Source organism: Lithobates pipiens, unplaced genomic scaffold (genome assembly GCF_037356315.1).
Source record: "Lithobates pipiens isolate NorthernLeopardFrog02 unplaced genomic scaffold, aLitPip1_a1.2 Scaffold_3, whole genome shotgun sequence".
Taxonomy (NCBI): Eukaryota; Metazoa; Chordata; class Amphibia; order Anura; family Ranidae; genus Lithobates; species Lithobates pipiens.
In genome coordinates, this window is record NW_027507790.1 from 167,057,064 (window position 1) to 167,074,943 (window position 17,880).

The window sequence follows — 17,880 nt, forward strand, 5'->3', positions numbered from 1 at the left end:
AAACGTAATGATTTCTGAACCTACAGAGAATACAGCAGCTAGCATCTCATTGGCTTTATGGCTTTTTAACCCTGGGTCACCAACCTATGTTTTTTTTAGATTTTGTATGCCACTCGCAAATGTACGGTATATGCCAGTGTAAGGTGCTTTCTTTTGTTTTATGATTACATTCGAATAGTTAGTGAAGGAAAAAATATTGCGACCTTTCCACATATGGAGGCCTGTAGATTGCTGTTCGTGCAGAAGCCAGCTGTCATTTCTAGCCAAAACTGATAAAATACAAGTTTTGCTGACACATACAGCTGTCACATTATGACTACTTGTATGTCTTCCTGTGTGATTCTGGTAACTTTCTTTGTGCTTTCTGCACACATTATCTCTTGTCACGATAATGTGCCAATGGTAGCCTTTTCTCAGCCCTCAGGAATAAAAAAAAATAAATAAATAAAAAGCTTCTATCATTTGTCAGCTTGATATATAATTATAAATCATCAATGACCTGCAGAGAATGAGAGCTTCGCTAAGTATACTTCTCTGCTAGCATTTATAAAGAATGACAGGCCATTAGTATGAGAATTAGCATATCCCACTAAATTCAGTACCACATTCATGTCCGCCTGTGACTGTAGGTGAAATGTTGTGTCTAATGTGTTGCCATCTTTTATTTTTTACTAGGTTCAGGGGACATGGACAGTATTTCCAAGGTAAGTGCATATTATGATTGGCGTGATGGGGCCATACTTTGTATGTTTGCTAAAAGACAAATGGCCCTCCAAAAAATGTAAACTCTGAAACAAGAGCTTGGATCTTTTATGTTGGTTTTTATCTTGTCTAGGCAAACAGAGGTGTATTCTCCTATTGTTAAATAAAGGTTAACCCTCCACCAAGGGCCATGAAGCCTTGGAAAGTCAAGCCTTAGGAACAAAGTGAACCTAACTCAGTGGGGGACACATAGGGGTTGATTTACTAAAGGGAAAAAGAACAGTTCCTCAAAGCTTGTTAAATGAGCAGAAAATCTGCGGACTTATAACATCCAATCGTGTGCAAGCAAAAATGTTTTTTTTTTTTTTTCCTTGCACGTGATTGGGTAATCTTTGCATATGGAAGCCTCACCTCATTTACTAAGCTCTGATGCAACTGCACTTGCAGGGGGCACAGTCTATTTGCCTTTAGTAAATCAACCCCATAATATTTTCTTGGTAATAAAGGTAGTAGTGTGGTGTGGCTAAATAAAACCCCAAAAAAAAGATTTAAAAAAAAATTTCTTAAAATTCCTGTGCCAAGTGTACCTAAAGCAAAATTAAATTCTAAAAAAGCAGCAAACTGAGGTTCCGAATACAAGACCTAAAATATAAGTAAATGGCTCTAAAAAAAATTGTTGGTTTATAACAATCCTAAACAATATAATATAAGTGCTAACAATCAGAAACTATATGTGCTCAAATCATAATGAATTAAATTGCGACAATATTATATTATATTCCACAAAAGATATCTGGGAACTGGAGAAGGTGAAGAGAAGAGCAACCAAACTGATAAGAAGGATGGAGGAGCTCAACTATGAGGAAAGATTTGAGGAACTGAATTTATTCTCTCATGAGAAGAGGATATTAAGGGATATTATCAATATGTATAAATACATACAGTTAGGTCCATATATATTTTAACACAGACACAATTTTCATACTTATTCCACCAGAATAAAATTAAATAGAAACAATCCAAATGAATTTGAAGTCTAGACTTTCAGCTTTAATTCAAGGGGATGAGCATAAATATCAAGTACAAATTTTAGGAACTGCAACCATTTTTACACACAGCCCCCCTATTTTCAGGGGCTCAAATGTAATTGGACAAATTAATATAATCAAATAAAATGTTCATTGTTTTTATATTTTGTTGAGAATCCTTTACTGGCAATAACTGCCTGCAGTCTGGAACCCATGGACATTACCAAAGACTGGGTTTCCTCCTTTCTGATGCTTTGCCAGGCTCTAACTGCAGCTGTCTTCAGTTGTTCTATGTGTGTGGCTCTTTCTGCCTTTAGTTTTGCCTGGGATGCTTTTGCAGTGTGTTTTGGATCATTGTCCCTCTGTACTGGGAAGCGCCATCCAATCAACTTTGCTTCATTTGGCTGAATCTGGGCTGAGAGTATATCTCTAAACACTGTAGAATTCATCCGGCTGCTTCTGTTTTCTGTCACATCATCAATAAACACCAATGACCCAGTGCCACTGGAAGCCATGCATGCCCATGCCATCACACTGCCTCCACCATGTTTTTCAGATGACGTATGCTTTGGATCATGAGCTGTTCCAAGCCTTCTCCACACTTTTTTCTTCCCGTCATTCTGGTACAGATTAATCTTAGTTTCATCCATCCGAAGAATGCTTTTCCAGAACTGGTCTGGCTTTTTTAGATGTTTTTTGGCAAAGTCTAAACATTTTTTTTATATTTTTCAGGCTTATGAATGGTTAGCACCTTGTGGTGAACCCTCTGTATTTGCTCTTGTGAAGTCTTCTCTTGTATTGTAGACTTTGACAATGATATGCCCACCTCCTGGAGAGTGTCATTCACGTATTTGGATGTTGTGAATGGGTTTCTCTTTACCATAAAGAGGATCCTGCCATCATTCACCACTCTTGTCTTCTGTGGATGTCCAGGCCTTTTTATGTTGCTGAGCTCACCAGTACGTTCGTCTTTCCTTCTTTCTTTCCTCAGAACGCACCAAACTGTTGATTTTGCCACTCCTAATATTGCTGCTCTCTCTCTGATGGAGTAGTTTCATTTTTGAAGCCTTACAATGGCCTGTTTCACTTACATGGACAGCTCCTTTGAACACATAATGTAGGTTCACAGCAATAGATTCCAAATGCAAATACCACACTTAGAATCAGCTACAGACCTTTTACCTGCTTAATTCATGAAGGAATAATGAAGGAGTGGCTCGCACCTGTCCATGAAACAGCTTTTGATTACATTTTCCAATTACTTTTGGTCCCTTGAAAAAGGGGGGATGGCTATTCTTAAGCACTGTAATTCCAAAAACCCTTCCTCCGATTTGGATGTGCATACCCTCAAATTAAACCTGAGAGTGTGCACTTGCAGCCCATATCCATTTTATAACTATAGCATAAAAATGTTTTGGTAAATACCTGAAAAAAAAAATTGTGCATGTGTACAAATATATATGGACCTAACTGTAAGTGGTTCATATAGTGAACTTGGTGTTGAGTTATTCACTTTAGGGTCATTACAGAGGACAAGGGGGCACTCTTCGTTATGTCTGGAGGAAAAGAGATTTCATCTCCAAATACGGAAAGGTTTCTTCACAGTAAGAGCTGTAAAAATGTGGCATGGACTTCCTCCAGGGGTGGTTCTGGTCAGCTCAGTAACTTTCTTTAAAAAAGGAATGGATTCTTTCCTAAATGTACATAATATAACTGGATACTAAAATGTATAGGTAAAGTTGATCCAAGAAATAGCTGATTGCCTCTCGGAGGTTCATTAATTTTTTCCCCTGCTGTAGCAAATTGTATCATGCTTTGCTGTTTTTTTTATTTTGCCTTTCTCTGGATCAACTGTGGGTGTAGGATTGTGTATATAGGATTTATGATTTTTTTTTTTTACTTTTATTGGTTGAACTGAATCTACTTGAATCTTTTTTAACCTATGTATGTAAATATGTTAATGAAAACATATAAATAACATAAGTTATGTGCAAATATTAGTGATGATGTCCCCAAAAGAGACAATGCCATATAACACTGAATATAAAGAGTCAAATGCAGTGGCACAAGTAACACTACAAAGCACATGGTGGTCAGTTTACTAAAACTAGAGAGTGAAAAATCTGGTGCAGCTGTGCATAGCAGCCAATCGGCTTCTATCTTCAGCTTCTTCAATTAAGTTTTGACAAAAAAACCTAGAAGCTGATTGGTTTCTTTGCAGGGCTGTACCAGTTTTTGCACTCTCCAGTTTTAGTAAACCCCTACGTGTCCACGACAAATGTTCTCAAGTGCAGAAAACACTCTTACCAAAACCATAGGATCTCTAAATTAAAAGAGATCTAAGAATGCCTTGACAGCCTGTAGTATCCAGCAACAGTAGCTTTCCCGAGCACATCCCATAGTGTAGTAATTTTGAATAAAAAGGGAGGATTTATTAAATAGCCACTCATATGTACCGAAATCATAGAAAAGAAATCGAAGAAAATCCAAGATGGCCACTGCAATACTTCTGGCAGATGTGACATCACTAAGCCCTGCCCAACATGTTTCGTCCAACCGCTGAGGTCATACAGGGGTGCAATTTTAGTAATTTAGTCTTTTTTTCCTTTATATGGTAAAAAATAAAAAGCCCAGTGGTTCAAAAATAACACCATACGAGACTTAAATAGGATCAGGTACCTTTCGAAATTTGCTTATTTGTTTCCCAAAAAATAAAACCTTAAATGTAGACAACAGCTGAGGGGTGAAAGACAATAAAAGCAACTTACATTTTCACGTGAAGGTCCGCTTTAATTTTTTTTAATGGCACATTTCCAAAAAAGTACATAATTGGGGGGTGGGGACACCTTTATTTCATATGTAAATACATTGTCTATACTTTGTAATGGAAACAACATTTTAGTGTCGCCCTACACTGAAGAAATTATAGAATATATTTTGTATAACTTCAACAGGGACACTAACTCTGGTTACATCTTTTGTTTATAGATTGCAGGGAAAATAAAATTTACAGTGCTAAGCCACTGCCGCGCAATAGGAGCAGCACTAACAGGCTGTAATTAGCCACCTAAGTGATATGATACAAGCAACTAAAGTCACATTCAAGGCTGCAATTTGGAGGCAGTGGCTTAGCATTGTCAACATATCACAGGAAGTATTGGTACTGGCAAGAAACGTAACAACCAAGCTACAAAAAGACATTCTTAAGAAAACGGTATACAGTGTGACATGATGCCAAAGACACTGAAAAATAGATTTAGGGTTTACATGAACTTTAAAGTGAATCTATGCTCTGCCCTTAAAGAGCAAAGCAACAGGTTCACTCTGATGCAGACCTCCATAGATCCATATAATTGCCTTCCTTTTGGTCCTCTTGCTCTGTTCTGCTTCAGTAAAAGTCCTGTGTTAGCTACAAGTCACTGAAGTAGGACACGCAGGGCTATGGACTGTCCATCTGACAGCACCGATTAGCCCAGAGTTATTATAAGAATGAGTCACCTGCTCCTCTAAACTTGGAAGTACGGGGTATTTCCTTTTGCTCTCAGTGTTGAGTGCGGCAATGGGTGAATGGCAGAAAATGTAGGTGTAAACTACTGGGGATGGGAAATGTGTTGGATTATATAGATTATATGAGAGAGAGAGAGATGGCGTATATATAATATATTGTACATATACAGTATGCATATGTTACCATTGTCACTCATCTTGTATTCTGGGTACAGAACTCTCCAAACAACATGAGTCTGAGTAACCAGCCAGGCACGCCAAGAGATGATGGTGAAATGGGTGGAAATTTCTTAAACCCCTTCCAGAGTGAAAGTGTGAGTAGTTTCTGTGTTTTTATCTGAAACCTCTGCACAACAATAACAAATTAATAATGGAAATATTTATCACAGATATACAGTGGGAATCGAAAAAAGAATCGCCCCCTTTAAAATAATCACATTTTGTTGCTTTGCAGCCTAAAATGAAGACACACGGTTTTGTTTTATCAAGCTGTATTTATTCAGTGCAACTTATAACATCCAAGTGAAAGATATAACACCAATATGTCAAAAATAAACAAAATTCAAAAACAGATTCGCTGAGTTTGATCACCCCTCTCCTAAAAGGATCAGCCCTCTCCTAAAAATTACTTGTAAACTCAATCAGGTGCAGCTAATCACCTTCTCAATGGCACACAAAGCCATTTGACTTTCAACTGTGATCAGCTGTGGTCATTTTGATTAGCTCAGCATGAAAAGAGCTTTCCTGCAGTATTTCAGTCTCTGGTAGTGCAACTGAAGCAAACAATCAATTATGAGTGGCAAGGCACTGTCACCAAGGTCCCCGGGATAAAGTTGTGGGCGAGCACAAGTCAGGAGATAGATACAAAAAAACAAAAACAAAGGCTTTATCAATGCCTAGAAGCACAGTGAAGTATATTATTAAGAAGTGAAAAGTATTTGGTACAACACAGACCCTCCCTAGTTTAGGACGTCGCTCCAAAATGGATGAATGAGCCAGGAGGAAACTGGTCAGAGTGGCTACCAAGAGGCCCACAATAACTCTGAAGCAGTTTCAGGAATTTATGGCAAAGAGTGGCCATTGTGTGCATGTGACAGCAATATCATAAGTTTTCGCCACAAATGTGGCCTGTATGGAAGGGTTGCAAGAAAAAAGCCACTCCTCAAGAAAAGCCACATGCAGTCATGACTGAGCTCTGCCAAAACACAGCTTGAAGATTCTGAGGCCACATGAAAAAAGGTGTCATGGTCAGATGAGACTAAAATGTAATTATTTGGCCTCAACACCAAATGATTCTGGCGAAAATCCAATACCACTCACCTTACAAATAACATCATGCCCACAGTAAAGCATGGAGGTGGTAATATCCTGTTATGGGGTGTTTCTCTGCAGCAGGGACTGGAGCACTTGTCAGGAGAAAAAATGGATGGGGCAAAATACCATCAAATTCTTGAGGAAAATCTGCTGCCCTACTGTCAGAAAGTTGTCAAGGGGAAGAAGGTTTAACTTCCAGCATCAAATTGACCCAAAGCACACAGCAAAAATGACCACACAGTGGTTGAAGGAGATAAAGGTGAATGTCCTTGCATAACCTAGTCAGAGCCCAGACTTAAAGAGAGTGACATGAAGACTGCAGTAAACAAACAGTCACCATCAAATTTAACTGAACTTGAACAGTTCTGCAAAGAAGAGTGTACAAATATTGCAAAGTCTAGATGTGCAAAGTTAGTAGAGACATATCCCAACAGACTAAAGCAGGGGTAGAGAACTTCGGCTCTCCAGCTGTTATGAAACTACAAATCCCATTATGCCTCTGCCTCGAGGAGTCATGCCTGTGATTGTTAGGGTCTTGCAATGTCTCATGGGACTTGTAGTTTCAAAACAACTGGAGAGCCGAGGTTCCCTACCCTGGACTAAAGGCTGTAATTAAAGCAAAAGGTGGTTCAACAAAATACTGACACAAGGGGATGATCATTTTTCCAACTCAGTGATTCTGTTGGTGTTATATCTTTCATCTTTCACTTTCACTGTTATAAGTTGCACAGCTGGATAAAACAAAAACTGTGCCCATCTTCATTTAAGACTGCAAACCAACAAAATGTGATTATGTTAAAGGTAGGGAGGGGGGTGCGATTCTTTTCTATACCCACTGTATCAGGGTTTGCTCCTACATAATTTCCTGCATTCATTACTATCTCTGTGTGTACATGGCAGCAGCTCCTAGCACATCTGCCCTACCTCTAAGCAACCAAATGGTGAGAAATCGTAAGACACCTAAAGGTCCCAATATCATAAAGTTTAGTAAGCATGGATATATTTAGACCCTTTCTTAGCACTTCTGCTGTTTGTGTTGAAGGGTGATAGGTGCTCAGTCATAACTGTATATAAAGGTTTAATCTCCTAGTAAAGGTGACAGGCTGTACACTTGGACATTCAGTTTCTGCTCTACATAAACAACAGAATAACAAATCATTTCATGCTACACTGAGGCCTTGGTATCAGCCACTGTAAGGTCTTTGCATTGCAAACTTTAAAGTACAGTATATCTAAATTCCAGAGCAAAAAATAATATTTAGACTTTTACAAGTCCTTAGATGTGGTGGTAGCTTTAGCTTTCTTTTTAGGGACAAATATATTTTCTGCAATTACAGGAAAATATCGGCCACCACAGCTAAGGAATAATAACCTGAAATGTATTTAGCATTTTTGGGTTTAGATATGCTCCAAATACCAATAATGTTTGGGTTCAGGTTATTTAAGGGTTATGTTTTAGGCTTTGATTAGATGTATAGTTTAAGTGTGGGAAGTCAAGTGCTAAGGATTAATGGGTTAACCACTGCAGCCCTGGAAAGATTTACCCCTTAACGACCAGGTCATTTTTTTGCAATATGACACTGCGTTACTTTAACTGACAATTGCGCAGTCAGGATGACGTTGTACCCAAACAAAATTAATGTCCTTTTCTCCACAAATAGAGCTTTCTTTTGGTGGTATTTGATCACCTCTGCATTTTTTATTTTTATTTTTTTTGCGCTATAAACAAAAAAAATAAATAAAAAGCAAGAAAACTGCACTCACGTATGCAAACTCAGTATCATATAAATAGCAGCACCACTAACGTGAGCTATAATCACATAAACAAGTATAATAAACAATGTGTTGCGCTTGATTGAAAAAAAATGCTTATTTCAGAACTTCAAATTTTGGTCTGGTCACAAAGGTTTAGATCATCCTTAGACTTGAACAGGTTAGCATACTCTTACTGTACAGGCCATAGGGATGAATGGGATTGCAGAGTTCATGTTAAGGTGACCAGGAACATTTTTGACACACAGAAAGGCAATCTAGTTAGAAAAATTGCACCTGATTGGGGGAGGTTGATATACAAACTAAGGTGCAGTGATACTTTTAAAGTGTAACTCCACTTTTGTTGAGAAAAAAAACATTCCCCTCTGGGTGACCTATGTACAGTGCAAGTATTATAACAAACTTTGTTGCAGATTCCAACCTTTTGTTATTCTGAAGACATCCATGTGTGCTTCTCTGTGCCTCTGTTCTGTGTGAGTCTAATGGAAGTGGTTTCATAATTAACGGTCAGATGTGGAGCTACAGGGCACTAATGAGGAAATATTCTGGGCCGTCATCCCTTTAGATGGGTTCCTATTGAAAGTATCTCTCAAAAAGTTACATTTATGTTGCAAGGGATGCCTGAAATCTGACTTGTATCTTAGGCAGACTTCTGGGAAAATTGGTGAGCCAATCACACAAGCAGGAAATGATGTTTCCGGGGAGTTGTCAGTACACACTCTGTAGATATAAAACATATGGATGGTCCCACGCTCATGGCTATAGGTCTTACTGATAATGAACTGCTGCCCCTAGCGGTACAACCACCTAAGTGGAATGTAAAGTGCAAATGAAAAATAACAAAAAGTAGATGTGGTGCTGTTCGTGTGTTGCAATTCCTACGTTAATTGAGGATATAATAGTGTGACACTCTATGTGACCCTGTGTTAGCCCTCATTCTAAAGTGTAAACATAACTCTCATGTCAAATAGATTAAACACAAAAAAAATCTTATATACATAAATACAAGTGTGCACAAATTGGCAGGTGCAAAGTGGTTCAATTATATAATCCGGTGCTAATATCACACGTATTGTAAATTGGTACCGTGCTTATATGCAATTCACGTGAACAGATAAAAAAATTGTGATCATATACTGTCCATTAATAAAATACAAATTATAAGATATAAAGTGACAGGTGCTCTTCAAATCCATGACTTTGTGATCCTTATAGTGCCCCCTATAGGTATTGCACTCACCCGAACAACTCCCCCCGCACAGAGGTATCTTGCTTTCACAGTATTTGCCACTGTGCAGTAATCTCCAGATCCGTGCTTGCGGTGTCAGTTAATCCTTTCTCCTTTTAATTCTTACTCAGCATCACCCACCCCATGAAGGAGAGTCCCCTGGCTGAGTGGATCCTTCGTATTTTGGTTAGGGTCCTGGTCCTGTGCATTGGCAAGGGATGAGCTCCCAGAAGAACTGCTCTTTATATAAAGATCCTGTTAAGGTCTATTTGGGACCTGAACATCGTAGAGGCCTGGCCATCAAGCTGCCTCTGAAGTTGCACTTGACGGCCGAACGTTCAGGTTCCAGATAGACCTTAACAGGATCTTTATCTAAACAGCAGGTCTTCCGGGAGCTCATCCCACACCAATGCACAGGACCAGGACCCTAACCAAAATATGAAGGATCCACTCAGCCAGGGGACTCTCCTTCATGGGTGGGTGATGTGGAGTAAGAATTAAAGGAGAAAGGATTAACTGACTCCGCAAGCACGGAGTGCAATACCTATAGGGGGCACTATAAGGATCACTAAGGCATGGATTTGAAGAGCACCTGTCACTTTATATCTTACAATTTGGATTTTATTAATGGACAGTATATGATCACAATTTTTTATCTGTTCACATGAATTGCATATAAGCACAGTATCAATTTTGAATACGTGTGATATTAGCACTGGATTATATTATTGAACCACTTTGCACCTGGTGCTTTGTGCATACTTGTATTTATGTATATAAGATTTATTTTGTGTTTAATCTATTTGATATAAGAGTTATGTTTACACTTTAGAATAGGAGCCAACACAGGGTCGCGTAGTGCGGATAGAGTCTTGCACTATTATATCCTCAATTCACATAGGAGTTGCAACACACAAACAGCGCCACACCTACCTTTTGTTATTCTTCAGTACACACACTGTATACAGAAAACTCCAGGTAGCCATATTGCAATGTATTCTCAGAAAATTACATTGGCTGCAGATTGGAAAGGAAAGGTCATTTTTAATAACATTCAATTACAAAATGATTAGTGTCGCAATCATATGAGCTATATTATTTTTTCTTTATTTGTTCTCTTTTTGCCCCACGAAATTGGAGTTACCCTTTGAGCATTAGGATGCAGGTTAATTGAAGGTTAAGCATTGGGATTAGAAGATTATGGTAAATTTGGCACGAAGGTGGGGTTAGAATGCACAAATTGATAAATGTCCAGAAATAAAATGCCCATATGAAAGAATGCTGACTATCATGGCAACTCAGTTCTGGGAGCAGGAAGCAGCTCTGAAAAGGCACAAGAAGGGAGAGACAAGCGCTAACTAAATATAACAGTTAGAAAACTTTAATGTGGATAAAAGAATAACACTCACAAACGAAATATGACTCAAGCATGTAATGCTGTATGTGGATGTCCTTGCCAGCATGGGTCCCAGTCTCAATCCACCAGGAAATGAAGCTGATGCCCACAAAGTCTGAAGAGCCCGCGGATGTGGCATCATGGCCGGACATGGTGGAGGTATGTGGCAACACATTTTTACCCTGAAGAAGGAGCACATGCTCTGCAAATGCGTTGCACAGCTCTATATTCCATGGATCCAGGAAGCCCTGGGAGCTTCTGGTGCTTCAGACTGTTTGGACCTTAGCCCTTCATTCTCTGGTGGATTGAGACTGGGACCTCAGCCCTTCATTCCCTGTCGGTTTGAGACTGAGACTCATGCTGGCGAGGACATCCACACACAGCGTTACATGCTTGAGTCATATTTCCTTTGTGAGATTTAGTCTTTTAAAAATATTAAAATATTCTAACTGCTATATTTAGTTGGCACTTGTAGAGCTGTGGAACGCATTTGCAGAGCATGTGCTCCTTCTTCAGGGTGAAAACGTGTCGCCACGTTCCTCCATTCCGTCCGATCATGGCATCACATCTGCCGGGCTCTGCGTTCCACAGATTCAGGAAGCCTTGGGAGCCTTTGGCTCTTCAGACTGCTTGGCTTTTAGCTTCATTCCCTGTTGGATTGAGACCAGGACCCGTGCTGGCGAGGACATCCACATACAGCGTTACATGCTTGAGTCATATTTCCTTTGTGAGTGTTATTCTTTTATCAACATTAAAGTATTCTAACTGCTACACTTCGTTGGCGCTTGTCTCCCCCTCCTTATGGTTTAGGAAACGTTTGTGGTGTGGAGGGACAACAAATATTTCTATTTATAGGGTAAGGTGTCTTTAAGCTCTTTGTGCTCCCAACACTCTTCTTTCCACCACTCTGTCACATCACTGTTATCAAGGTGCAGCCAGAAGAAATTACGTCCCCTTTTATTGCAGAAAAGTTGGATAGGCATGAGGTAACACAGCAGAAAATGTATTTCTGCAACCTCTCAATATCTCTCTGTAAATCTGCATTCTGTATGGTATGTACAAGACTTAGTTTGCTCCAGTGCATAAAATGTATGTTAGCTCCAGGATCTCGGTTACACTTATGGGGTCATTTCATAACATGATTTATCAGTTTTAACTGGTGTGTTCCTTTAACCACTTCTTAATTCTTGAATAGAGTTATACCCTTATACCCTTGTGATCTGGGGGGGGGGGGGTAGTCTCTCTCTGGTCTTTGGCTTCTTATGGGAAGTCAAAGAAACATCTGTGTTAGGCCGCGTACACACGGGCGGATTGTCTGCCCAACTAAGTTCGTCAGACAATCCGACAGGCAGTCTGTTCAAAATTTGCATGAACGGAATTGACCACACACGATGAGCAGACAGTCCGCTGAAAGCGTGCGCGATGACGTGTACAGCACGTACGACGGGACTAGAAAAACGACGTCCTATACACTGCAATGCAACCTTCGGCCGTGTAAATCCTTTCTGAGCATGCGCCATACTTAGTTCGTCCAACTTGCCTACACACGAGCGGACTGTCCGCTGAAACCAAGTTTGGACGGACAAAACCAAGTTTGAACGCACAAAATTTTGGAAATTCCGTAAGACTTTGTTCGTCAGACAGTCCGCTGAAAAAGTCCGCTGAAGCCCACACACGAGCGGATTGTCCGCTGAAACACGGTTCAGCGGACTAAGTTGGACAGACAATCCGCCCGTGTGTACGCGGCCTTAGGAGAACATAGTTCTTCCAATTGACCACAAGCAAGAGGCCCTTATGTTGTTAATTTCTGGGCCTTTTCTCAGGTTCCAGGTTGTATAAATGACACACAGGTACAAGAATAATAATTTAAACTCCTACTGTAAAACTAGAACTTGATGCAGGAAGGCTCAAATTTTAGATGATACAGTAGGTGATCTGCTATTAGCAGATCTGAAGTCCAAAGCCAGAAAAAGTCATATTATTCCCAAGCTTCACTGTGTCATTATTAAATACCTTTTACACATCTATTGTTTATGCCTACTGTGTTGTGTGGTGTAGACTGTTTATTCCATTGTTTATGCTGAATCCAGTGCTATCTTAGATATTTTCTTCCCTTTACCTTCCCAAATCTTGGTTCAATCCTAATACGGACATCATACAGTAATCGTGTGCATGCACACAGCAATTGAGCCATGCCAATAGAAGTGAGAACGTTTTCTGTAAACTCAGGAAATCATATGCCTGTGCTGGTGCATTACATTTATTTATTACATTATATAGCGCTGTCAATTTACACAGCTCTTCAAACATATATATATATATATATATATATATATATATATATATATATATGTATTGCACATTCACATCAGTCCCTGCCCTCAAGGAGCTTACAGTCTAAGGTTCCTAACTCTCATTCATACATGCACATACTAGGACCAATTTAGACAGGATCCAGGCAAGTAGTGTCATGGTTGGGATTCCAACCATCAACCTTAGTGCTTCTAGGCAAATGTGCTTACCACTTAGCCACTGTGCTGCCTCACCCACCAGCAAAGCATGCTGTAGATCATGGCTTGGCTAATGTACTGTGAATGATGGATAAACCAAGCATGCACAAACCTCACTGGCTATACTAGAATATTTAAAAAACAATAAAAGGTTTGGAGAATCTTGATGGTTATACAAGAAGTGTGTACGTTATGTTTGATGATGTGGAAAAGTTTGCATACTGAGTTTATTTCCATCTTAGGGGGTTAAAGAAACTACATTTAACAATCCTAGTTCTTCAGAAGTTTTCATGTGTAAGAACTGTATGTATTCCAGATTGTCCCTTCCTTTTTCTATATCTTAATCTATACCGACAACATAAAATGAAGAAACAACTTTTCTCCTGGTGGTATTAAAGGGCAGCTTCAGACAACCAGCATAATAAAAAAACTATTGATCTATTTTCCACTTTACTCACCAAAAAGTTTATAAAATAATGTACTTAGTCTTGGGCTCACATATACAATTCCTGCCATGATTTCTGAAAGCATAATATAAAGAAGCACTTATCATGCCTATAATTCTGTTACCACTGTTGTAACTTCCTGTCTGCCATTTTAACTACAGCAAAGCATCACCACACTACCACCTACTTTGCCAATGTGCTTCCCTCTTCCAGCTCCTTGTTAACACCAATTTATAATAACTATATTAGCTGCTTTAAAAGTTGACTTGTGTCTTTGGGGTGAATAAATGAACTGCTTGGAATATAACCTAAGATTCCTTCTCTGTTTGCAGTATTCCCCCAGCATGACAATGAGTGTGTGATTCATCATCTTGTCTCAATCTGAAGAACGCAGTGAGTTAGCCCTCTTCACAGATCTGCCACCGAGGACAACTATCCACCACCCGTACTGTTTAACTTAAGGATCTTTTTTTGTTGCCATTTGCCCTGTTTGTGAAGAAGCGGGTCCAAACTCTAGCAACTGTCAAGAGTGGCATATGTAAGATTTGCCCTAAGCCGAACTGCAACTTATCATCTGTACATATATATATAAATATATATATAAATATATATATATTCCCACAGGACATTGTAAAAGGATATTATCACATGCCATCTTAAGTAGCAAGACATAGAGACTTTTGTTCCATCATATTTGTTTTTTTTTTGTTTTTTTCACGTTTACAGTTTGAATTTTAAATTGTCGCATTTTCTCTCCGAACTATTTTGTGCTGTGTATATCACTGCTTAATAAGTTATTTTTTAAGGTAAACTCAAATGTTGTTCTGGTTTTTGTAAATGTCTGCAATCATGGATAGGAATAAAATGCTTATGAGTGCTTTTATTAAATTGCTTTTGATACAAGTTATCCTATGAATAACTGACTGATGGGATGGGGAAAAATCAAATATGTCACTTGAGAGACTTGTGTAAAGGTGAAATTTTGTATATAAATCCTGAAAACTTCATGAATGGCGCGGGACTTGATTATTTTAGTATTTGCAAGATGGAATTTTTTTTTTTTTTAAATCATTGAAGTCATTGATATGAGGAATTTAAGAACAAACCCAAATAAACTGAGTTATTTTCTAGAAAGAAAATGATGGTGTAAAACCTGTACGAACCATCAGTGAGCATTTAATATGGAAACGTGTATAAATTCTACACAGATGGCACAAGATTATTATCTCCAGTGACTGAATGTAGACAAATTTTACAGTGATGTTTTTCTGTAGGATACATACAAACTGGCATTCACACACTTCTACAAAAAAACATTAACACCACTGCATTACTAATATATTTGTATTGCATTTTCTGATGTATTAATAAGGAGTTATGTATTATAAGAGCTATTATATTTGCCTCTTTGGTAACTGTCTCTTTTTTCTTTGCTCTGTTAGGCATGTTAGAATCAACATTTAACCTCTCTGGTAATATCTGATGCCTGTGTCCCCCTGCTCCATCTATTGACCTCTGACTGTTGTGTCCTGCAGTGACATAGGGGCCAGAGGATGGAACCACAGTGCATGGTGGGGGGACACGGATATCCAACATTCTTAGAAATGCTGGAGTCTGATGGAGGGCTACAGTGCTGGACTAGACATAAGATGAGGGCATGGGCCACCAAAGAGTTAAATGTATTACCTCTTATAATAAAGGGTTCTGCTTTTGGAAGTTTATTGGGAGCTTTAAAATGCAATTCCATCCAAAACATTTTTTTTCTTTTTCAAGTTTTGGATAGCATGGGGAAGGATTAAAACTCTTGTGATATCACTGGGGAACATTTTTCATCAAGTAATGTCCCCGTTTCATCAGATAGGAAGTATTAAATAATCGACAACAGGGATACCAGTAAAAACAAATTCTAATCCTTCCCCATTATATCTATAATTAAAAAGAAAACGTTTTGACTGAGTATACACTTTAAATGTGTTCATCTGCAGTTTATCAAACTTATATAGTAAATCTTATATTTTGTGAGTGCCTTTCATGTGCCCTGTTGAACGCACATTCTTTATTGGCAAGGTAAGTGCAATAAAATCTAGCAAAGCACATACTGTAAATATGAGTGAAACAGCAGTATGCAAGTATCCTTACATTAATTAGCCTGTTATGTTCTCATGATAGAAATGTGTGTATAGAGTCTGCCTGTCTAATGACAGCTGGCTATAGACATTATACGACATTGAAGCAACGCAACAAAAAATGTCTTTCTAAAAACAAATGTACATTACATGTACCCATGTGCTTCTATTTTACAAATATGCATGTATCAATCCTTCTCCCCCATTCTTAAAAACAAGCTATAGCTATTACCCCTACCAGAGATATGAATGTATCCATCAACATCGTGGTCTGTGCCCAATCCTGCCAAAATTGTTAGGTCGCAGTGCCACTGACATCCAATCGCTGTACATGGGAAAAGTATAATGTGTATGCTCCACCACATGTAAAGAAAACACAAGTGTGACACTGATCATTTAATTGCAGAATGTACTTGTATTTCCCATTGATTTCACTGGAAACGGTCCAGGTATTTTTAAATTCAGAACGTGATTTGTAAGCTCAGTAAGGGTGGATTTTGATTTTGCTTTTGCCTGCTCTTACAGCAATTTCTAAAATTTGACACGGGTTGTTGCAATGTCAAAGTAAAGTGTTTAAAAAACAAAAAAATATGAAAAGTGGCAAAAAATAAAAGGTACGTGACCTCGAGGAATGTTCGTGTCTGAATTCCCCTATGTTTAAGATATTGGTGTAAATTCTTGCAAAATATAACAGGTCTTTTATAAAATCTATGTGAAAATGGAATTTGCTAGATTAATATTCTCTAATTGGAAATATGGTAAAAATAGATTTACACAAGTGTAACTTCTGGAATACATGTTATCCATTAAAAATGGTAGATTGGTAGCTTACCAATTTTTAGCTTTAGCTAGATAAGTGTTAGGCGATATATATATATATATATATATATATATATATATATATATATATATATATATACGTAAAGAACAGTTGCAATAAAAGTATAAATATTATACTTGTTCACAGTGGAAGGTTCATGCAACCACTGTTTGTGCTGTGGTTGTATATATACACATTGCCAGCTAAAGCAACCCACTAAGGTCTTATAGGCATCCTGTTGTGGAATGTGTGGCAGCTGTGGTTTAAAGCTGATGATCCAGTTTGAAAGCTTGGGGTTGGAACCCAAAACCGACCTCTTTCCCACTCTGGCAGGTGTCAGATTGCTGAAATTACAACAGACATGTGCTGCCTTTTTTCAGAAAAAAACTTTGTCTTACTATTTTATAATAGTAGTACAATTTGATATTTGTTTCAGCTCCTTTTTTTTCTTGATTTAAAATACTATATATAAAAAAAAAAAACATTACTTATTTGGACAAAGCAGGGCTTTATAAACCTTTAGACCAAACAGCTACTGAACTCTATCCATGCTTGTTTTGTCATTCCAGGCACTAGGGCATATGCTGGAGGAACATATGCAGTGGCATGAAAAAGTATATGAACCCCTTGGAATTTGCTTGTTTACGGCAGTAATTTACCATAAAATGTGATCCAATCCTCATCTAACTCACAACCTGATGGGTGGTTGAATGCTGTCACACCATCTAGAGATTATAGATGATCTAACAGCGCTCAAACACCAATCAGGCTTGTTCCTGTTCACTATAGAAAGGAGAGGTGAGATTGCGCTATGGATAAGTTATGAAGTAGGCCAAAATGCAATGGGTAAGAGCAGCCTCTACCTTGTATCTCCAACCAAATAGGGTTAATTAAGCTTGTGTGAAAAAGGAAAGTAGACTTGGCGCTATACCCTTAAAACATTTAAAAAAAAAAATTAAATGTGAAGGCAAATCCACCCCTGCAGGGTATCTGGTGAGGGCAAAATTATTATTATTTTGCACTGGAAAAA

General features: G+C 38.4%; 1 protein-coding gene across 2 annotated transcripts in view; it reads left to right on the forward strand.

The window, feature by feature from the left end:
• SSBP2 (single stranded DNA binding protein 2) overlaps positions 1 to 14,911 on the forward strand; it is a 316,146-nt gene extending 301,235 nt beyond the window's left edge. The window contains exons 15-17 of one of the 2 annotated variants that reach the window (XM_077462453.1): positions 676 to 704; positions 5,453 to 5,551; positions 14,237 to 14,911. In XM_077462453.1, coding sequence (XP_077318579.1) covers positions 676 to 704; positions 5,453 to 5,551; positions 14,237 to 14,266 — 158 coding nt within the window. In that variant the 3' untranslated portion in view covers positions 14,267 to 14,911. The remainder of the gene's footprint in view (positions 1 to 675; positions 705 to 5,452; positions 5,552 to 14,236) is intronic. The other variant, XM_077462454.1, reaches the window with a different exon arrangement.
• Positions 14,912 to 17,880: the final 2,969 nt, after the last annotated feature.